General features: G+C 52.0%; 1 protein-coding gene across 4 annotated transcripts in view; it reads left to right on the top strand.

Moving 5' to 3' along the window:
- Clec16a (C-type lectin domain containing 16A) overlaps positions 1-17,511 on the top strand; it is a 223,779-nt gene extending 206,268 nt beyond the window's left edge. For all 4 annotated transcript variants that reach the window (XM_059269996.1, XM_059269997.1, XM_059269994.1 and 1 more), the window contains 2 exons: positions 7,121-7,279; positions 16,615-17,511. In XM_059269996.1, coding sequence (XP_059125979.1) covers positions 7,121-7,279; positions 16,615-16,970 — 515 coding nt within the window. In that variant the 3' untranslated portion in view covers positions 16,971-17,511. The remainder of the gene's footprint in view (positions 1-7,120; positions 7,280-16,614) is intronic.
- Positions 17,512-22,375: the final 4,864 nt, after the last annotated feature.

Raw genomic sequence — 22,375 nt, 5'->3', positions numbered from 1 at the left:
TCCACTGCTTAGAAAAGGAAGCTTGACAAAGGCCACCGTGTGGTAGCCTCTTGGCAGACTGAGACACTTCCGAAGGCAGGCAGCTGAGTGTTCTCTGCTGCTGCTTCAGGGCCGTGCCTAGAAAGGCTTCCAGGGATGCAGGCCTCTCAGTGATAGTGAGTCCCAAGAGCTCCACCATGCTGTGGTTTTACCCCAAGCTGGAACTCCTGGGAAGCTCAGGTTAAACACTGGCGTCAACATGCTGTGACAGATGTCTACCTGCTGTCACTTCCACTTGGCACGCACCCTGATGAGGGCCTAGTACCAGCTGCTTTTGCTGTAAGGCTTTAGGGCTTGTGTCTCTGGTGGTGGGCTCTGGTTTTCAAAGGGAAACAGTACAGACCCACCTGAAAGCAGTGAGTCCCCGGTGGTCTGCAGGGTGTAGCCCTGTGTCACACGGAGTAAGGGGTCCTTGGAGTGACTCCTGAGCTGAGCAGGCCCTCACACTTCACTTTCCGAGAGGCCCCTGTGGAATCCCCTATACAGAGTCAAGCCAGTTCCACAACTCCAAAAGGGCACGTGCTTGTTAACCTGGAACAGTGACATTTTAGTCTAATACCCGAAAGGCGACATGGGTCTGGGCAGGTCCCAGAGACCAGTGGCCCTGCTTTCTTGGAAGATGAGAAAATGTTCAGCTCACCCACCCCTAGCCTCCAGTGTCCCTCTCTGCATACTCTGCAGTCTCTCATGGCCTTCAGTTTCAAGGTCTTAGTCCAATTTTATAATCTCTGAGTTCTGGTGTGAGCTCAGAGAGAAACTCAGTCCCTCCACTGGATTCTACCAAAAATTCCCCTCTACCACGAAGGAAGAGAACATATCCTGAAGGTCTGAGTTCATAGGTAGGGTCACCTGCCCCTCCCCTTTTCCTTCAGCACCCCACCATGTCTAGATCCCTTCACCCCACCACTACCAGCAGCCCCATAGGCTCAGGCAGTTTTCTCCCTATCAGGTCAGAGCCAGTGCATAGTGTGACCAGGATTAACAAGGCATTCCCCACAACAATGCCAGATAAGGTTAGTTTTAACTACAGAGGAAGTGCTAGAAGAGAGGTTTATATGGCCCTCATGTAAAAGCATCAAGGAATTGGGTAAGTAAGGGCTCCATGAGACATCAGGGACCCCAGCTCCTCCATGCTCAGTGTTCTTCCTTCCCTCATACACAGTTCCCCCTTATAGTCAGGATGACTGCTGGATTCTGGCTATCACATCCGTGTTCCAGGAAGCAGAATAGAGGATGTACCCTCTTTCCTGTTGAAGAGGCTTCTTGGAAATCCCACATGCCACTTTGATGTCTGTCTCATGGCCACAACTCAGTCACATGGCCATGCCTAGTGGCCAGGTTCTGTAACTGCAGGAATAATAGGAAATATAGCAATATTAGAAATATCCAAACCTCCTGGGCTCAGGAGACGTCAGGTGCTAGCTGCTAAAGCGACGAAAGTTGTTCGACAAAATACTAGACGTCCTTGCAGTCAAGTTCCTCATGCACTGCCCAATAGGACAGGTCGTCTGGGGTGGAGAGGGAGAACTTTTGCTCAAACTGGAAGCCAGCACATTAGCTCCGAAGGGCCAGGAAGGAACCTGTACAGACAGAAAGGAGACAAAAGGGAATTGCAGTTTGGAGGAATGGCCCAGTAAATGCAGAGGACTGCAGGCCAGGCTAGGCTGCTGGAGGAGAGGCTCCATTTCCTCCCGATCGGTCTGTGGTTCAGAGTGTCTCTGTGGGTTAAAACTCCCTGTGGATTTGTCTAGGAATCTAAGAATGGGAACAGAAATGAAATTGAATCAAGTCAGGTCAGAAAGGAGAGGGCAGCTCTGTCACCTCACTCTAGTTCGAGCTGTGTCAGGACAAGGCCCTGCAATGCCTGGTCTCTATGTTTTCTAAGGCAGCCTTGCAGGGTTGTGTGTGGAATCTCTCAGTGTTATTGTACACTAGTATAATAAGCAAACACAGATGAGATATAAGCTAGCTAATGCCCTGTAGACCACCACCACTAGCTCAGGTTCTGAAATCTCATGAACCTGGTTATTAAAACTGAGAGCTAAAAGCAGAAGGTAGAGGAAGGGACTCATCCGAGGTCTCAAAGCCAAAGTGGGCAGATCTTGGACTCGAACCTGGGATTCTGATTCCATGCACAGTATTCCTTCTGTCATTGGGCCTAAAATAGAAGGCTGACCTTTTGGTGGTAATTTTGTTCTTGATAAATGCCAGAGAGCTGTTCATTAGTTCCCATTCCCAGAATCATGGCAGAATGGAGTGGAGGAAGACAGGAAGGATACAGGCCCCATGCAGCTCAGGGGTCCTGCAAAGCAAGGGGATGGCTTACTATTGGCATGGGTCCATCTGCCTGGCCCTGCTCTGTGGAAGTTTGTCCAGGTCCCGAGAACTCACAGGAAGGGAGCCAGGAGACCAGAGTGGCTCATAGTGGGTGGTACTGCCAGGCCTGAGTGTGCCCAGCTTCCAGTTGACTTTTCTCTCCTCTACCCTCTTCTTTTCTGACCTGAAATAATATTCATAGGGCTGGGGATGTGCAGTGCTTGTTGAGCCTGCTCAGGACCTTGGGTTTAATCTCAATACCACATAAGCTGGGCATGGTGTCGTAGGCCTGTAGTCTCAGTGCTCAGGGAAGTAGAGACAGGAGGTTTTTTCAGGGAGATCAAGGCCAGTCTGAGATACATGAGACCCTGTCTCAAAACAATAGAACTTAATGGTAAGGAGCTTAGAAAATTCAGACAAGCCCCCAAAGACATTCTAAACCCACCCATTCCTCTCACAGCTTCAGACCCTGCAGCTGTTTGCTCTGCTCTGGGCAGGGAGGAGGAAAACCTGCATTTTCTCAGTAGGAGTATGTGGACATACTTTTGCTAACTTTTCCTCACTTGCCACATCTTGAGCACTTCCCTAGGCACTTAGTCTCGCTTTCTGACAGCGTTTTTGCCAACAGTGGAGGCTTTCATCATTGGCTTTACTCCAGCACCGAACACATCCATGTCTTAACCACTCCCCATATACACTCCTTCATCAGCATGTGCATCCCCCTCATGCACACCCTGCCGCCACCACCAGTTCCTAGATGCAGACTGGGTCCAAAGGCTTGCGAGCCCCACAGCCTTTGGTACACATCCGAGAGCTGGTCTTGAGACAGACACAGGGTGAGCCAAGCTTGTCATCAGTAGAAAAGACCCTAGGGAGCCTGTGTGCCTGTTAACCATCCCATGATCTCTGGCTTGTCCGTGTGTTTGCAAGGGCTTGGCAGCCCTTGTGTGTTGACACAGACCCAGAAGGCCTCTGGCATCTCTGCTGTAGCTAGCTCATCCAGAACTGCCTTGCTGAGATGAAGCAAGAATTCTGAGGTCCAGGCCGCAGCCATGGCATTCATCCGCAGTTCTCTCCAGTGTCCACACAATCCCCCAATATGGCAAGTTAGTGTGGAAGAGAGCCCCCTTGAAACTGCAGCATGTGGGGAGAATGGAGAGGAAGGAAGAGAGATTTGAGCAGCAGCAGAGCGGGAAATGTAAGCCCAGCACTTGTACTCAGTAGATCCTGCAAACTATGACAGATGGGGTTGGGACCCGTAGCCTGATAACATGAGGTCAGTCGGACATGATAGACGGAAAGAGCCATCTCCTCCTCCATAAGCATGCTGTGGCACACACGTGCCCACACAAACACATGCACACACCATAAGTAGATAAATAGGAAAATACTTTTTAAATGACAAGGGTATATGCTGGGGATCTCCTTTTTCTGTCCAACTCTAATTACATGTAAATTTTATTACCAGTCTAAGACTTGATGCCGACCCCCAAATGAAGAACTGTCTTGTCTTCTTTTCAAAAGACCCAGGGCACCCTGCAGGCTAGGCAAGTGTTCTCCCACCAAGCTCTGCCCGACCCAGGAAAGGACATTAGTATCCTGGCTCATCCCGCATGAACCTCACTCCAGATAAGTCACAGTGACAGCAGACCTGTGTCTTTAGAGACCCCCAGGGCCCCAGCTTTGTCACTCTTCATTCAGGAGCACACAAGGCTGAGTCCCAACCCTGTACAACACTCAGCTTGTGTGTATGTGGGATAAATCGGCGCTTGGGAAAAGCCACCCGACACTTTGATTTGTTACAGAGTAATTCATTTTCAGGGCAAGTAAACAGCTTGTAAACTCGGGGGTGGGGGTGGGGGTGGGGGGTTACCACTGTAGGTGATTAAGAAGTAAGCAGCTATAAGGTCATTGTCCCTATGGAAGTCTCCTGAGCAGTGTTGGGATCTGCCAGAGGTTCGCCGTGTTTCCTCTGCTGGCTTCTCCTCCCAGCCCAGGGGCCCTACTGTGCCCTCTGTAACAGCCATCCGAGGTAGACTTTAGATGAGGGCAGGAAGCACCGCCTACCAGAAAAGAGCTCCTGCTTGAGACTGCCCACAAGGCCCCATCCACCTGCCGTTGCCACAGTTAAAGTCGCCTGCCCCTACCTAGAACCTGGCCCAGGATATCGGTGAGCTTGGTCAGTTGAGAACAGTAGTTCTTCATGAACATTGTACAAAAAGCTGCTCTTTGGCTAAGTGCAGGGTCCCAGTGAGTCTACAGGGAAGGGGTGTGTAGAGCAGGGCTCCTGTCTGTAGATGAAGGGATGTGTAGAGCAGGGCTCCTGTCTGTAGACGACGTGAAGGAAGTGAAGAGGTGCAGAGCCTTGCCTGAACCCCACTCCCACCCCCACTGACCAGTAAGTTTCCCCAGGGGCCAGAACCTGCTCTACCCTTTGTACTACATGGGGCTGAACACACTGCTCCCGCGGAAGTATTGTGTATGTTTTCAGTCTACATGGGCTCCCTGACAGTGAGTGACTCTACTCAGTGTAACCAGGCTACATTTAAACCAAGTTCCAAAAGTTTGTCCCCCGAAGACTTTACTTGATGAGTTAGTACTTCTCTTGTTGGTGTGGCAAGCAGCTTAAGGAAGGTTGATTTGAGCTCCTGGTTTAAGGGGATACATCCCATTATGGTGGGGAAGGCCAGGTGAACTGTAGTGGCTTGTCACATTGCATCCACATTCAGGGAAACTGAGAGATTAATGCTGGGGTTCCCCTTACTGTCTCCTTTTTATTCAGTCTGGGCCCCCAGACCATGAGATGGTGCTCTCATGTTCAGAGTGGGTCTTACTCCTCGGTTAAACCTCTCTGGGGACACTCCCACAGATAGGCCCAGAGGAGTTTCCATGGCAGTTCCAAATCTAGTCAGATTTGATGTCACACTTATCAAAAGGCAGTGGCCAGCACCTATGTTCTATGCAAGTAAGGCTGGTCCTGATGGGCCTCCTGGAGGAAGTGTCAGGAGCTGGAGGTTCCAGCAGTGCAGGAGGGGCAGAGTGAGGCTGGTGCTGCTGAGTGTGTTCACTAAGAGTGGCCAGGAATGTCAGGGCACCCTTTCTGTCAAGGGACCTGCCCCTGACCCTGTCTTATTTACTGTAGCTCTGACTGAGGGAGCAGATGCAATAAGGTCCGTGGAGCACCAGCTCCAGAGGCTGCAGTGGAGACCCCATGTCTGCATGGACTCACAGGTTATCAACATAGTTGTTCCTGCAACTTTGCATGTCTGTAGAGAAACAATCAGATGTTGCAGCCCTTTGGGAGGGCTGTAAGAGCTCAGAAGCCCCAGTCTGTGAGGAACGTGAGGCAGGGGTACAGCTCCTGGGCTGGCCAGCAAGACTGAGCTTCATCATAATGAGGTACTTTTTGGGTTTGGAGTTTTTGTTGTTGGTTTCTTTCTTGAGACAGGATCTTACTGTATAGACCAAATGGGCCTCAGATTCAGAGATCTGCCTGCCTCTGCCTCATGAGGGCTGAGTGTTGAGATTAAAGGTGTGTTCCACCACACCCAACATAAAGAACACTTTTCTTTAAAAAAAAAAAAAAAAAAATAAGATTTGCCAGGCAGTGGCGGTGCACTCATTTAATCCCAGCCCTTGGAAGGCAGAGGCAGGCAGATCTCTGAGTTTGAGGCCAGCCTGGTCTACAGAGCGAGGTCCAGACAGCCAGGGCTACACAGAGAAACCCTATCTCAAACAACAACAGCAATAATAACAGTAAGATTTTTTTTTATTTTATGTACGAGTATTTTGCCTATATAAATGTATGTACACCATGTGTGTGCCTGGTACCCACAAAGGCCAGAAGAGGGCATCAGATCCCCTAGAACTGGAGTTACATGTCAGGTTCTGAGCTGTCGTGTGGGTCCTCTGCAGAAGCAGCCAGTGTTCATAACTGCTGAGTCATCTCTCTGGTCACTAAAGAACACTTGTAATGGGCATTTGCCATGCACACTGCCTGTGTGGGGCCTGCTGGGAAGTCTCACGACCCCCATGGTTGAGGCCATGAGAGTAAACAACCAGAAACAGACTGAGAGGCTGCAGTAGCCATTCACCTGCTACTGAGAAGTGGGTTTCACCACCCAGAGCTAAGTATCTCTAAGATACTTAGAGAGCTAGGCCCCTCGCCGTGTTGTGTGGCCACAAACCATGGCGCCTCCACGCCTGTGAGTGGCTCTAGGGTGGGCAGTTTGTGACTGTCCTCGACTCTTCAGCAGACCCCTCCTTACTGCTGAGCCTGCCCTGTCAGGACTGCCAGGGCAGAGGGGGTTCCAGTGAGGGGACGACAGTCAGGTCTCTCCAGTTCCTAGCTTGCCTTCCCTTTGGCAGAATGAGGCCCAAAACTCAGCCATGAGGATGCTGGTCTCCCTGTGTGACCTTTCACAGGAGCCCTGAAGCCCCAAAGCAGAGTCAACCATTGCTATGGCTACAACAGACACCACAGCCCTGCCTTGGCCTAGTCAATGGCAGCTGTTTCTGAAAGCAGCTTCACACATGCCCAGCCAGATTAGCCCCTGACCAGAGAGATCGGCTCATTCTGGAAAATATGTCAGGACGCACAGAGACACAAGTCCAGTCCAGTTGTCTTGACATGGAGGCCCCCATGCTGCCTTGAGGCAAAAGCTAACCTCATGTCTCCAACTCATCACGGGGGTAGCACCCCTTTCTGCGAAGCTTTTCCGCGCTCTTCTAATGAATCCTGTTGCATGCTGCTGTTGTCTTGCAGGCTTTGCTGTGGCCCAGTGCATAAACCAGCATAGCTCTCCGTCCCTGTCGTCACCATCACCACCATCTGCCAGTGGGAGCCCCAGCAGCAGTGGGAACACCAGCCACTGTGACTCAGGGGGCTCTTCCTCCACACCCTCGGCAACCCAGAGCCCAGCAGGTATTGGCCATGAGATATGGGAGGCTTTGGGAGGGCCTTTGGTTGCCCTGGGGACCCTCACCTCTGCTGTGACCTCTGACCCGTAGCTTCTCCTCAATGGTGTTCTTTATGGTTGACCAAGATGGCATCACCCACCAGCTGGGTTAGTGCCTGTTGGGTGGTCTGCTCTGTAGGGCTTTATACACAGAGCTATAGGGGGTGGCACCAGCTAGGCCTGGCCTAAGTGGCATGTCATCACTTCTGTGTCACCAGGAGGGGTCTTGTGGGGCGTTTACCCACCAACCCCACAGCGAGTGTGAGCAGCAGGAAATATTAGATAGAAGGATTTAGATTGTGGAGATAAACAGACAGAAAATAAAGGATAGCCTCGAGAGGGCCTGAAACCTATTCCAACAGGCCCCAACTGTCTCTGCCCCAGGGTTTTTATAGAGATGCCAAGGGGTGGAGCAAAAGACCTCCTCCCCCAGCACAGCCGAGTGCAGACCATCCCAGACACCTGCACTCAGGCCGGCAGTCCTAATCATCCTCTCTGTGCGGACCTGCTGGGTAAAGCCACGAGGAACCTGAAAACGGGCTCCCACAGGCTCTCTCAGGCATGACTGTGTGAACCCTGGGAGAAGGAGGAATCGTGCCCCTGCTGATTGTGCCCCAACATACAAGTTTCCTCCTTCAGTGTTCGGCATTGTCTAGATGTCACACCAAAGGCATACCCTGCCCCTCTTAGGGAGTTCATCAGGGCAGAGCAGGGTCACATCTTGCTGTCCTTTAATATACACCAATTCAAAGGCCATCAAAGAAAGAGTCCATCAAGTGGAGTCAGACTATAATGCCTCAGCCCCACCTCCACCTGCCTCATCCTGGGCTCTTATTTTAATGAGCAGCCTTCACACTTGTGTCTGTCTGTTCTGCATCAGGTCGCAGGGGACAGACATCAGGCTTGGTTCTTGATTAGCACAGCCCAAATGTAGCCAAAAGGGCAGGGCTAAAATAGGGACAAGCCAGTGCAGGGTTTCATACTCAGCAGCACTACCCCATGATCTACAGGGGACCCATGTCTCTAGCCTGTACCTCTCCATGCCCTTCTCTATGCTTCCAAGGTCTTATCGGAGCCCTGCTCAGTATGTCTTATGAGGCACCTATCCCTCCTCTTGTTTAGTTATGGATGAGGAATCATGGGGAGGGCCATGCCAGGCAAAGCCCATGGTGCCATACCCATACCCTTGGGACTAGTGTCTTCCTGGGTATTATATACTTCCCTCCCCAATACTTTCAGTTTTTGTCTTACCAGCAGAGGTTTGAGTCACCCTTATACCCATGCCTGTGGCTCAGGGGATCCTAGCCCACCAGGGCTACCCCCACAAGGTACTTTTTCCCATCTCTATTGATGTCACAAGGCCCAGGCAGGAAGGTCACCCTCAGGTCCACCTCACTAGAACCTCTTCCAACTCACTGTCTGTTCTTATCCCTGCCCCAGGCTAGGGGAAAGTAATTCTGGACTTATTTGGAGGTTAGCTACAGATCCAAGTAGTTGTCTTGCTACTCACAGGCTCACAGTGGGAAATGCACATGGAACATCCTTCAGAGCAAAGAACAGCTCCTGGGGCCCCTGCCTTGGTCTCGCCTTGCTCTAGGACAGGAGTTCAGGGTTGTATGTTCATGTGCTGTATGCATACTTGCTGACATGCACATTTCTGTATCTACATATGAACCCAGACACTCTTGTTTGCCAGCACGCCTAGGGTAAAAGGTCTTTTCCACATAGCTACGGCACCTTTCTTCTGTTTTTAAAGAGGCAGAGCCAGCATCTGAGTGAGCAGGTAGCCACATACTTCTTTTCCAACACCTAAAACCAGAGAGAACCCCTGCTGTCCCAATCAACCCTACAATGTGCACTCGTTTATTTGTGCCTTGGCCTTGTCATCCCTCAGTCCCCACCATTCCCTGCCCAGTGCCAGCAACATGTCTTTGCATCTCACAAATCCAGGGGCCATTAGCCAGGCTGTCAGATGGCCAGGCAATTCAGTGAATAAGTGACAGTCAGGACCTCTGAGGTGTCTGCTCCCTTTCACTGTATCCCAGCAGGCATACCAGCCCCATTTTTTATGTAACGTGACAGTAAAAGCCTGAGATTGGCTACCCATCCACTTCTGTCCATTCCACAGTAGCTCACCTCTTTCAGAAAGCCAACCTGGCCAAGAACTATGCTTCATTCTGGTGGCAGGGATCAGATGCCCTGAGATGGAGCTGTTGACCCTGAGAAAAGCCCACAGGAGCCCATGAGCCTCTCTGCCTCAACACTCCACTTCAGGGTACTCCTACTATCCAAAACCAAGTACATGCTTTGTTCCTGAAGGTCCAGCCTAACCAGATTGCTCTCCCCATGCCTATGCCCTATCAGGCGGTGCTGGGGGAAAGCCAAGGACAGAGAAAGGGGTGGGGGTCCCTCTACCAAGTGTCTGAGTTTGACAATAGCTCCAAGTGGCAGCCCAGTATTTGAGGGTCAGAGAAGATGCCCCTACATAGCCTAGTGGCCAGTTCTTAAACCTGCCAAGGGCTGCCACCATCAGCTCGAGGCACTGTCCTTGGATGTCCAGCTGGTAGTTGGATGAATCTGAGGAGCCTCTCCCCACATCATTCCCCTTCTGTTCCTGCTGCTCAGCTTGTACAGTTATGGCCTTGCCAAGAGTCCATTTGTCCTCAGAGTAGTTTTGAGGGTGTGGTGCTAACACAGAGCATTGCTGACCTTATACTTACTGAACCTCCCAGAGGCCAGGGAGCTCCTGAGTATAGAGAGCAGCAGCCAGGCCCCTCGAAGCCAGGATAGCAAACTCCAGAGACTTAGAGATACCAATGCCCCACTGCAAGGTCAGGTATCTGGTTGGGAAGGTGTATGATTGATGCTATCTAGCTTGTGAGAGTCCAGTTTACCGTTTCTGCTCCATGGTGTTGAATACTAAAAAATGTACAAAGGGCAGATCACAAAATACAGCTAAGTGGGAGGGTTAAGGTCTAGGGCTAAGTAATTCAGCAGGGCAGCTCTGGGTCCCAATACCTCTCTCTCACTTTTAAAATAGCCAGAAGAGCAAATTGAAATATTCCTGATCCCAGAAAAGTGCCTGAAGTGATGGTACTCCTCTCCCTTGACTTGATGACCACACATTATACATGTGTCAGAACAGTACACCAGACCCACAAGTAACAGACACCAATTACACCAGTCTGGAAGGAGTAAAGAGCTAGGGAAGACTCATACTTTTCTGGCATTTCTCATGGTCTGTGTAGGTTCCTCCCCAGCCCATGCATGGTCACCCCAGTGTATGCCACCTATGCCTGGGCACCTTGCCTGGGTGCACTCCCTAGACACCTCCTCCCTGAGGCCTCTCCTCCATTTGAAAACATAACGTCTCTGACAGATCATGTGACTTACCTACCACACTGCCATTAGCAGATGGGAGTCCAAATGTGAACCCTATCCTTGGTGACTCCACAACCATGTTCTGCCTTCCAAAACAATCCAGCAGAGTATGGGACATGGCCCCTGAGTCTCTCAGCTACCTCCAGGGGTGCGCCATAGACCGGGGTCAGAGTTTGAGCCCTGAGTGTGACAACTCTCTCACAGCCGTCCTCCCTCACACACAGTTGCCGGTGGGCACAGCTCCAAAGCCACAGTCCCACGCATGGAGCCTGCAGCACATAGTCCCAGGTAGCAGATGCCTGGGCTACCATGTGGGTCCCAATCAGGGCAATGTTTGCTGGGGTCCCCAAAAGCACAGTAGACCCTAGAGAGCCACATTTTCTTCTGATGCAAGCTCATCCCCACACTAGGAATGAAAGACGGTCATTTCTGTATCTGCTTTGTCCAGCTAGGTCGACCTCACTTCCTGCCTGGGTTTGAAAGAAACTCACGTGTATCCCCAGGATGGACATTCTCAGCTTCTTGTGGGGCTCCAGCCTGTGCTCCCAGGCATCAGTGGTGCAGGCTGCCCATCCAGGCTAGATGGTCTTGAGGCCTGCCCCAAGACCTCCTTCTACTAGATGGCCTTGCACTGCCTTCTTTCCCTGATCTGCTCACTGCACTGTCTTTTTCTAGGCAATCAGGTTCCTTCTGTGCACAGACGTTAGGGACACCGAGTGGCAAAGCAGGGTTCTCACAGGTGAACAGGGCCAGACAAGGCCCATCAGATGACCATAGAGAAATGTGTGCAGTTGGAACTCACAGTGAGGGACCAGGCAGGGGCTCCACCAGCCAGCACAGATCAGCTGCAAACGGTCCTTGTCTTCCTAGAGACAAGACCCAAGGAATGAATGCTGCAAGTCTGGAGTCCTCACACAAGTCCCACTGGGCCCTGTCCCTCTATCTTGTCCGAGACAGGTAGAGTCCTTTCCCCATCTCCCTAAAGCTTCCCTGCGAATCGTGCCCTTCCGAGTACAGAAGCCGGCAGTCTGTCTTTGAGAAACAATTTCTATGCCTCTTGACCAAGGCCTCTGCCCAGAAGTGGTTTTAGAACCTGCAGACCCAGCACAAACTGGGACCTCAACCAAGAGAGGGCACCCTGTGGAGTCAACTGGCGTGCTATGCCCACAGTGCCTGCTGTGTCCCCTCAGACACTGGGTCCGTGACCTACTGCAGTCCTTAAACGGCCCCTTTCGTGTCTGGCATCCACATGAGCTAAGTTTTACAGTTTCTTTGTGAGTATCTTTGAGGAGGAAGACAGAAAGTGTTGATTGGAAATGATCCTAGAGGGAAGGTCAGGCTGCCCTTGTAAATGTAAATGTCAGCCTGTGCACTACAGCCACCACTGGCCATCCTAAGGGCTGACAGGCAAAAGAAAGGGCTGGCTTCTGGGGACCCAGTGTTGAGCGAGCGCCTCCATGACCTCTGACCCCAGGCTCCCTTCTTCCCTGCACCTTCTCTGAGCATCCCTCCTTAATTTTTACACTGAAGTTCTGGACACACAGTCCAGTGGCCCTTTAAGGGCAGGCACTCCAGGGAGAAGGCAGGGTTGTCTTTCCTCTGCAGTGCTCTCTTCCTTTTCCTGCCTTTCTTTCTCTCTTTCTTCCTTTCTTTCTCTCCTTCTTTCTTTCTTTCTCTCTTTCTCTCTCTTTCTTTCTTTCTTTCTTTCTTTCTTTCTTTCTTTCTTTCTTTCTTTCTTTCTTTCTTTCTTTCTTTCTCTTTTAAGTGACAAAATAGACCCAACATGAAATGGACAGGCGTGGCCATCCTCAGCATGGCGTCCTGTGGTGTTCACTTGTCCTCCACTGTGCAAGCTCTACTCTTGCAGTGTCTCTGAGAATATGACCCAAACACACCCTGAGCCGTTCCTGTGTTGCTGTCCCAGCTTGTGCATTCCCACTGAGCCACTGGGTGCCTGTCTTCCCATTTCCTGCTCTGTACACACCCTGGTCCTTGGTTCCCAAGGTGGGGCTTTCCAAGTCCTCCCCTCCCCCAAATGTCACTGTGAGTCTAAGGTGAGTGTCAGCACCTCCCACATCCCCTCCATGCCACCCTCCCCAGGGTCACTGATTTGTTTGGCTCTGATCCTCAGACCCTCTTTCCTGCAGGCATTTCCTCCTGTGTTCCTATCTTTCTGCAGGTCCAGATAAAACTGACAGGCACTTTTGTCCTTTTATCCCTGTCCCCTGATTTTTCTGACAAGACCAGAAGTTATCAGTGACCCGAATCTTTGCAGCAGGATTGGACCTTCTCTGTCTCTAATCATATTGAGTTGAATGAGTGAGGGATGGAGCTGTAGTTCAGTCAGCCACATGCTCGTCTGGCATACACAGTCTGAGTTCCATCCCCAGTACCACATGAACCAGGTCTGTGTAATGGACTCAGGAGGTCGAGGCAGGAGGATCCAAAGTTCCAGGATTCTCTTTGGCTGTGTAGCAGAGTCTGACGCTAGCCCTGACTATGTGAGACCCTGTCTAATAAAAAGAAGAAAAGTTGCATAAGTGAACAATTTTTTTCTTAGATCTCCTGACTTTGGCTCGTCTTGGGGGACAGCATGGATGTGTCCTGTCTACGTGGTGGGCTGGCAGTCTGGGTCACTCCAGCCACAGACTTTCTCCCTTTGTTCTTGCTAATGCTCAGTGTCTGTCACTGCTGTGTCTCTCCACCTCACCTTCGCCGTTCCATTGTTGCAGGCTTTCTATGACCTGTCCTGTGTTTTCCCTCTAGTCGGGAGTGGCAGGGAAGGACGCCGGCGAGTGTTCAGCCTGTCGGAGGCCGACAGTCACGGCGGCCACTGGGTTTAGTGCTTCGACCAGCAGCTGCCACGGCACCTCACGCACAATCAAATCAGGCAGGTCTCCTTCCGGAGCCCCCCTGGGCCCATGATATCCCTGCCACATGCAACAGGGTCGGCGTGAGCAGGGCGGGAAAGCTGGGCCACACCATCCCAATCTTAGCTTCCCTAAAGTCAATTCTCTTCCTTTCTGTCCTCTGTCTAAGGCCACACACCCCCAACCCTCTGCCCCCAGGTCCTTCCTTGGTAACCTAGAGCACTGCAGTTGTTCCTCACGTCCTATCCAACATCAGGCTCAATGTAGTCTCAAAGTAAGCCCTGAGCTGGAGGCCATGTCCACACAAATACCTGCAATTGACTAGAGAATTGTAAGCTTGTAAAAGCAACCTAGAATGTTCTTTCCCAAGCCTTGGCCAAAGCTAAGCAGCAAATGCAGCTGCTATCCAGGCCCAATGCTACCCGCTTGATGGATGCCATCTTTCCAGTGCCCCAATCACTTTAAATATCACTAGGAGAGGGGAGCAGCTGGCCTCTCTTTCCCCAGTGCTTGTTGACGTGCCCGTGTGCTGACAGTGTGTATCAGCAGGAGCCCTTCACTTTCTTTTCAGTTCGCCAGCTGACCCTCTGAGCTTTGCATCAGCGTGCTACATGGAGCCCTTCCTTCCTTCCTTCCTTCCTTCCTTCCTTCCTTCCTTCCTTCCTTCCTTCCCTCCTTCCCTCCTTCCCTCCTTCCTTCCTTCCCACAGCACTTTCGAGCCATATACAGCCAGTCTATATCATTTTTCTGGAAGCTGTCACTTGCTTTACACAGACCAGTAAGGCCCTACTCTAAAGCTGTAGATCACATCTGTGAGGGTCAGCCAAGACACTTCCTAGTGCACTCACAGGCAGAGGCTGGAAGCCCCTCAACCCTCCTCTCTCGCTATGGCCCATGTCCAAACCCCTCCTTTCCAGAGCCCACTTTGTAGCCGTTCTGGAATCAGCAGAAAAGAGATTCCAAAGGTCCAACAGGTCACCTTTGCTGCTCGGCCTTTGAACAGAGAGTGGCCTTGTGGCACTTTTCCCGGGGAAGCCTGCCCCTCTTCTCCTTTTGCCCCTTTGGTTATATGAACTTGGTGCCCATTTTCAAGAAGGATTCCCAGTATAAACAGCAGCAACTGAAGGAGGGAGCAAGAGGGCATTCTCTCTTTCTATTAAAATGACTAGGAGTATTTCTAAAGTAAAAAAAAAAAACCTGCCCTTTTAACAGAGTTGTTACTTTTCTAAAGACAGCCATTTGCCTGTGTAACAGTGTTAGTTGTCTTGTTTTGTTTGATGGCTTTGACTGTGGTCCTTCTGCCTTCCTTATTATTCTCAATAATCAGCAAAAGCCCCATAGAGAACCCGGAAAGAGGTAAGGATCCAGGAGGGCAATGCTTCTGCACCCCGTCCCTCCAATACCAACAGCAGCAGGACAGTTGCATTTGCAGTGAGCCATTTCCAAGCTGCCTGGCCATGAACCCCTCGTGGAGGAGTTCCAGGGTAGGCTCAGACCCCTTTGGAAACTTTCGTAGAGATCACTGAGTGCCACACGGAGACGGCCGGTTCCCACAAGGTCACAACAAGGATCCATGTGAAGCCAGCCCAGCTCACAGGCGTTGGCACACAATGGAACAAGTTTGTGGAAAGCCGGAGAAAGCTGCACCGACAGCTGTGGGAACAGCACTTCTGGGCTTAGCTCGTACCGCTCTCTTCCTGCACCAGTTCTCACTGACACCCACAGCCCCTCCAGCAAGGATGGGCACAGAGCCACAGGGAGTGGCTTTCTCCAGACCTCCTCTCACTCACTCTCTCTCCCTCTTCTTTTTCCTCTTTAAAGAAAGGGCAGGCTATACCTCAGCTCAGTGGTAACACATTTGGCTAGCATCATGCCTGAGGCTCTGGGTTTCATCCCCAGCAGTACAAAAAGCAAAAGTAAAGCCCTTAGGAAAAGAATGGACTAGGCCCTTCTGGATTCCATCCTCCCAGAGTCTGGTGTGCCCTGGGAGAGTTGGTGTGCACTTTCCTTTACCTGTGGCTCCACCCCATTCTTCATGTTGCCTGGTTTTATTTTGTTCTTCGTGCTTCCATCCTTTGGCTCTGTGTTCCGTTAGCTTTTCTGTTTTATTTTGGCTTAAATGAGAAAACAAAAATTAATTCAACCAGAATAGCATTGAAGCAAAACAACATCCCATGTGCCCCCAAGTCTCCTCACGTGGCTCCAGGGGCTGAATAATCACCATCTTCTGTCCAAGGACAGTCAACCCTAAAATCTATCCAAATATAAATGTACAGCCCAAGTGACACTCCTAGCACTTCCTCTCACGGTCTGAAATGCTCGACCTCTGCAGTCCTGGATGGTATTTCCCTTGAATGCCATACATTCCTGGCTGACTCATCATTGAAAAGCAAGTAGCCAGTAGTGTGTCCACGGTCTAATCAGGGTTTGTAAACAAACAAACAACAGCAACAAAAACCAGCTACTGTACCATCTGCTGGAGGCTCATGGCTCCTCTTCATGGCCCTTGTGGGAAACTTGTGACAGTCGTGGCCTTGACCAGCCTATCCCCTTGGTGGGTGCTCAGTGCCTGCAGACGGCAAGGCAATGACAGTTCAAGATTTTAGAAACTAGAAAGTTCTATCAATTCGTTTTTAACCATTGCACTGGACTCCTTGGCAAATATCTCCAAATGTAGCCTCTGGAAATAGCCTGGAATTGCAGGTGCAGCCCAGGCTGTTTGCATCCCATTTACATATTTATCACCAGGCAGTCGGCCCAGACTCTCCCTGCACACCAAGTGCCCAGGCCAGGTTTCACTTTCAGTATCTACCGGTTGGTTTCACAGGAGGCCTGAGTCAGGCACCCAGGGTCCCAACACAATCCCCTAGGCCTAAGTAAGATGAGACTTAGCAGCTTCTGGGTCCCCAAAAGGAGTAGGTGGAACCAGGCCAGGCCCTAATGCCAGCAATCTCCCCACAGGTTGTTTTACCTTGATGCAGGACAGGAGTAGCGGGTGCCAGGTGTTTAGTGTCACCAGAGCTGAGAGTATCTCTGCTTTCCTTCCCTAGATGCCCCCACAACTCCGGAACAGCCTCAGCCTCACCTTCTAGACAAGTCGGTGATTGTGAATGAAATGGAAGTCAACTCCAAGCCCAGCAAGAACTTGGCCAGGAGCTCTGAGGCGGAGACCATGCACCTGTCCCCCAGCCTCCTCCCCGCACAGCAGCCTACCATCTCCTTGCTCTATGAGGACAGTGCTGACACACTGAGCGTTGAGTCGCTGACCCTTGTGCCCCCAGTCGATCCCCACAGCCTCCGAGCCCTCACTGGCGTCCCCCAGCTCCCCGCACTGGCCACAGCAGGCACAGAGCCCCCAGATGAGGATGCTGTATACCCAGAGCCTGCAAGCCCCACAGAGCACTGAGTGGGCACCCAGGGACCTCCCTTTGTGTGTGCAGCCTGCCGGCAGGGACCCCAATGCAGTTTGTGACAGCAAGACACATCAGGAGCACACATAATTCTCCATGGCCTTGGAAACTGTCCCTGACACCTCTTGCTGCAAGGCAGCCATGAACCATTGGAGTTTCTCATTTGCTCTGACCTCTTCTTGAGCAGGCTGGGATCTCAGAGACAGCCTCCTGTGTACAAATGATGGCATTGGCCACCTCAGAGGGGTCTGGGGCCGTCTCTGATCCTGACAGCCCCAGGTGCACCCTCCTTCAGGCAGCTCCCTTGTCTTCACTCCCAGTGTGCACAGAAGTGGACCAGGTTACTGTGGTCGCACTCTATAGAGAAGCACCTGGATAAACATCTCTTTTGGGCTATTTATTTCTGGTTTTGGCAACAGGTGAAGAGATTTATTTAAAAAGAGTATTTGGGGAGAGGGGCAAAGAGAAAAAGTTCTCAAACCCTAAGGCTTGGTGTCACATAAGAAGTGCCAGCCGTTAGGTTCCCCTTGTGTAGAACTTGTTTGTGTTTTTATTCTGAAGGTGCGCCTGTCACTTCCTCTCTTCCTGAGTGATACTTGTTTCTCTGTCTCCAATCCTACAAGTCTGTGGGGTGATAAAGTCTCTCCCTGAAACATTCAGATACTTCTGAACAAAAAGAGAGAGACCTGAGCCCTCTCAGGCCATATGGAGCAAGAAGACCAGCTTCTGTGCTGTCATGTGACCTGAGTGACATCTGCTCCCTGCTCAGGACACCACATCGGCACAGCTTCCAGCAGGCTTGCTACCTTCTCTCTTCATCTAAGAGAGATCCATTGGGACCATGGAGGTCCTAGCCCACGTGGCTATGACAGGAGTCAAAGGCACAGGAAGTCATCCTCAGATGTAACCAGCTTCCCAGTATGCATATGGATGCCCGACCAGAGGCCCAGCTGCAAATCAGATGACCCGAAAGCAGAGTCTTCCTCCGCTGCCCATTTCTGCCACTACCACACAGCTTGTTGCGGTATGAAAATCCCATTCTTCTAGGCATGTGCCAGCAAAACCCATATCTGCCCCGTCAGCCCCCAGCCTGCCTTTGCACGCAGCCAGCCAGTTCACGATTCACGGCTCCATGGGAAGGCCTTCTGTGGATTTCCTGCCGATGTGGCCTCACCCAGTGTCAGTGTCCACTGAAGGCTAACCGCAAGGGCACCCTTGTGGGAGGCACGTCACCATCTGCACATCAGCAGTCCTTGTCACCCCTGTAGGGCTCACTTCCCGCAGCCCCAATGCTCCCCAGGAGGGGAGTGGTGTCCATGTAGACTGGCCTCTCTGGTTTCTAAAAGCACTCTGGTGGGCAGGCCCAGAGGCAGAAGCTCCTAAGGCCTGGCAAGAAAGGATGTCCCAGGAGGTTTAGCAGAGCCCCTGGAAAGGGAGATGAGTGATGGCCACTGAAAAGAAGGGCTCCCTGGGCCCCCACAGCCAGCCCTGGCTACTCCTTGGTCATTTGCAGGGAGGGGTAGACAGAGGAGCAGGCACTTTGGGTTTGAGATGACAGTTGCTAGGACAGCATAAATGTTATAAAATGCAAGTGACTCTCCTCCACCCTGCAGTGTGGTCATGTGAGAAATGCTTGCAGCCACCCTAACCCACCCATGCAGGTGGGTTCCACCCCTCTGTGACTAGCCTCTTCTCTGCACTCAGGAGGTTCCAAGGAAGGGGAAAGGTCATGACCAAGGTGGTCAGCAAACACTAAAGGAGAGCTGCCATGTAATATTCACCAAGGACAAGCCTGTCCCCCACAGCTTGGAAGATTGTCCCCAAAGGCTTCCTGTAGCCAGGCACCCAGGGGTTCCTCCAGGTGAGCAAATGGGAACTTCATGTGAGCGGAGCTCCTTGGCCCATTGCTGATGAGAAGGTCCTGGAGGAAGCAGCTGGCCAGGACGTTTCCTCACCTAGATCTTGGTGGCAATGGGCACAACCCAATCCTCAGGAACACCCTACTGACTTGCCAGCTCCTCCCGAGGCAGACCCAGGCAGAAAGAACATATTAGGTCTCCCACGGTCAGCAGGGAGGTAGAACTGAGGGATACCAGGTCCAGAAGGACACAGAGCTGACCTGGAGGTCCCAGAGTCAGCCTTCAAAACCATTAGCCTTGTCTCTAAGGCCATGCACACCATGCCTGCCCTGGCTCTCTCCCTTCTGTCACTGCCCCAGGGCCTACATCTCTGCTTTGACTATCACCCTAGAGAAACGCAGCACTGCCCCGCCTGTTTGGAGGTGTGGGCATCAGGACCCTTCCCCCAGCTCAGACTCTGTAGTGGTGAGCTCCCTGTATGGTGGAGGTGGTAGAAGAGGCTCCCAGAGCCGACCCTCTGCTATTGCAGCCAGCCTAGCACCCTCCCAAATACTTGCATTGCTGTATTTGGGCTGGATGACAGCATCCCTCCTAAGGACAGCACTGGCTTTCTCTGTGGCCTCTGAAACGCACAGCTGTAAATAAGGCACGGGTAAACCAGGTCTGGTCTTTTGTAGATGCAATAAATATATTTCCCGCAGTAACAATGGGTAGAAGGTTAAATGCGTCCTCCCTCCCGCAGAGCTGAAGCTGGGAAGAACTGTTGCAAAGTGGGGCCAGGGCTGGGAAGCTCTGGCCAGGGAAGTGCCTGCTTCTGCCAGCAGGATTTAGACTTTGGGGACTGAACCCGAGGGGGCCACGAAAGCTAGAACTTCCTTGTAAACTGGAACTTGGCAATAAAAAGCAAAACCAATGGTCCAGGAGTGAGGCCTGCTGTTCTTCGGCACCATGGCAGTAGGCTACGCCACCACGGGGAGGGCCATCAAACGCTGAGCTGTTACCACCCATCAGGTGGAAGGACTAGAGACCTCACTGCCATCTCCAGCTCTGCTGAGGCAGTTCTGGGAACAGTCCTATTTGGGGAGGGCCTACCCACGAAGGGGGACAGGATCTTGGGTTTGCTCTGCCTCAGCTGCTCCAAGCCTTCTGCTCTCTGCCATGTGATATGGGCTGGTGAGGCCCTGCCTGTCCTGATAGGGACAGGAAGGGCTCCTCACCTGGGACAGCCAGGTAACACTGGTGGTCACAATTCCTGCATACCCCAACATGTATCAAGATGAACCCTGGAAATCCCTGGACCTAGAATAACAGGTTTCTTCATAGCTTCAGATGCTCTGGCTTGAACCTAGCCCAGAAATGCCTGGGAAAATAAGGGTCTTGAGAGCAAACCCAAAAGAAGAAGCTGGACGCCTAACCTCATACTGGGTCCTTACAGGAGAAATGCGGCCCACAGCACAGCCTACTTCCTCTTCTGGCCTATTCTGTGGTTGTCCTGTTTCCTTGGAAGCCCAGCCATGATGTCTGGGCCTGGGGAGGCTCTGGGGTCCCTTAAGTGGAGTTCCCAAGTGGCCTCTGCTCACTGGAGCATCATCCAAAGGCTCACCTTCAGCCTCCTTTACCTCACAGCAGCCCTGCTTGGTTCTGTGGGCATTCACATGTCTGAATAGCTTCAGTCTATGGAAGGAACATATTGGAAAGATGCACAGGAGCGGGGGTGACCTAGGGATGGACAGGGGCAAGAACAGCAGTTGTCAGGGGGTTCAGCTATCTCCCTGCCTATCCTGGGTCTCTAAGAGCCAGGCCCTCAGGGGTAGAGAGACCCAGGTGAGGGTGGGGGAGCCCTTACCTCATGCTGTCCCCCGTATACGGATGAGGAAACAGGAGGTAGGCCTTGTGCAGTCATCCTGATCCGAAACCTGCATGGCAGAGGTGCGAGTCCCCAGGCTGGGACAGGAGGGAGAGGGTTCAGCAGCACTTCACCGACATGGATACGTGTTGGAATCATCTGGAATTCAAGTCCAAAACTAGAAGCACCTCCCAGATCTAGTCATCAGAATCCCTACAGTACCCCCACTGAGAGCCCTTAGCACTCTCTGGGCTCAGAGGAAGTGCCCACTCAGGGTGGGCCCAGAGCCCACCTTACAGTGGTGTGGTTGCTACTGAACTAACTGCTTGCTGCTACGAGCACCCACCCACCATCCCAGCAGCCCTGCTTTGGGTATGTGGGCATATGCATGTCTTGGTGGCTTCAGTCTAGAGAAGGAACTCACTGTAAGTAAACTCAGGAAGGTATCCTCAAAGTGGGAAGAGTGAGGTGACTCCTAGTCAGTCCCAGTGGTTGGTGTGTGTGTGTGAACATCCATGCTTGTGTGTGGAAGGCGGAAGCCAGAGTCAGCCATGGTTGTCATTTCTCAGCCACTCTCCAGTGGGTTTGGAGACAGAACCCGTCTCTTTGCCTAGAGTTCACTGTTTGCCTAGGCTGGCTGGCCAGCAGCAAACCCCAGGAATCCTCTCTCCCTCTCCAGCGTCACCTCGCCTGGCTTGCATGTATACATGGGTTCTGGGCGTTGAACTCAGGGCCTCATGCTTGCAAGGCAAGTACTTTCCCAAGCACTTGTTTCCCAGCTCTTTACCAAATGATTCTCTCTGGAATCTGTCTAATCCCAACCAGGACTCCCCTGTGGCTGATGTGGTGGCTCAGGGCCAGGCACTTACCATTTTCCTCTTGTGTCCTCACCCCAAGGCTGGAGGTGTCCCCCTGCAGATCAGCTCCTGTCACTGTCTCCTTGGAGATCTGTCATAGTGTGTCCTGCCCACTGCAGGCAGGAGGGGCAGGTAAGGGCAGGCGGCAGCATCCTGCCTGCCTGCCAGCAGCCTGAGTCCCTCACTGGAGGGGAAGACCATGTCCCAAGCAGCCCGATAAGGAAAGCCTCTTCTGCTTCTGCCTGCTCCTCCATGGCTCTTCAGGGTACTGGGAAAGAAGCCTCAAGGCCTAACATGCTTTTCTCCAAAGGAAGGTGGGTTTGGCATAACTAGACACTTGGGGTTTCTCAGGAATTAATCTGGAGTACATGATGCCCAATGGCAAGCTTGCATACCTTGCTCTCCCCTGGGCAGGCCATGGTGCCCCAGCATCGCCCTGCTCATGGTTCTACCACCCAGATTACCACTGCATTTACCCACAGCTAGAACCCACTGCCATTAAGGCCCTAGGTACCAGGCTCTGCAGTTAGCCTGGCACCTGGGCCCTGCCCCTCTTCTGATGCTCCCACACCCCAGCTCAGCCTCCCCTCCTGACAGCAGCTACACTCATCCAGACACAACCGTGAGCTAGACTCACCTTCTCAACATAGTGTATTGAAGTTGGAGGTCGCACCTGGAATAGAGGACCCTGCCTTGCCTTGGTCCTAGGCTATGCTAACACACTCCTAGCAGGGTGGAAATGACAGGAGTTTGTTCTCCCATGACCATAGAGGCCACAAACGCAAGCTCAGCACAGCACAAGGAGACCCCATTCCGTGCCTCTCTCCCAGTTTCTCATG

The sequence above is a fragment of the Peromyscus eremicus genome, chromosome 8a (assembly GCF_949786415.1).
Source record: "Peromyscus eremicus chromosome 8a, PerEre_H2_v1, whole genome shotgun sequence".
Classification (NCBI taxonomy): domain Eukaryota; kingdom Metazoa; phylum Chordata; class Mammalia; order Rodentia; family Cricetidae; genus Peromyscus; species Peromyscus eremicus.
This window is presented reverse-complemented; position numbering and strand designations above follow the sequence as displayed.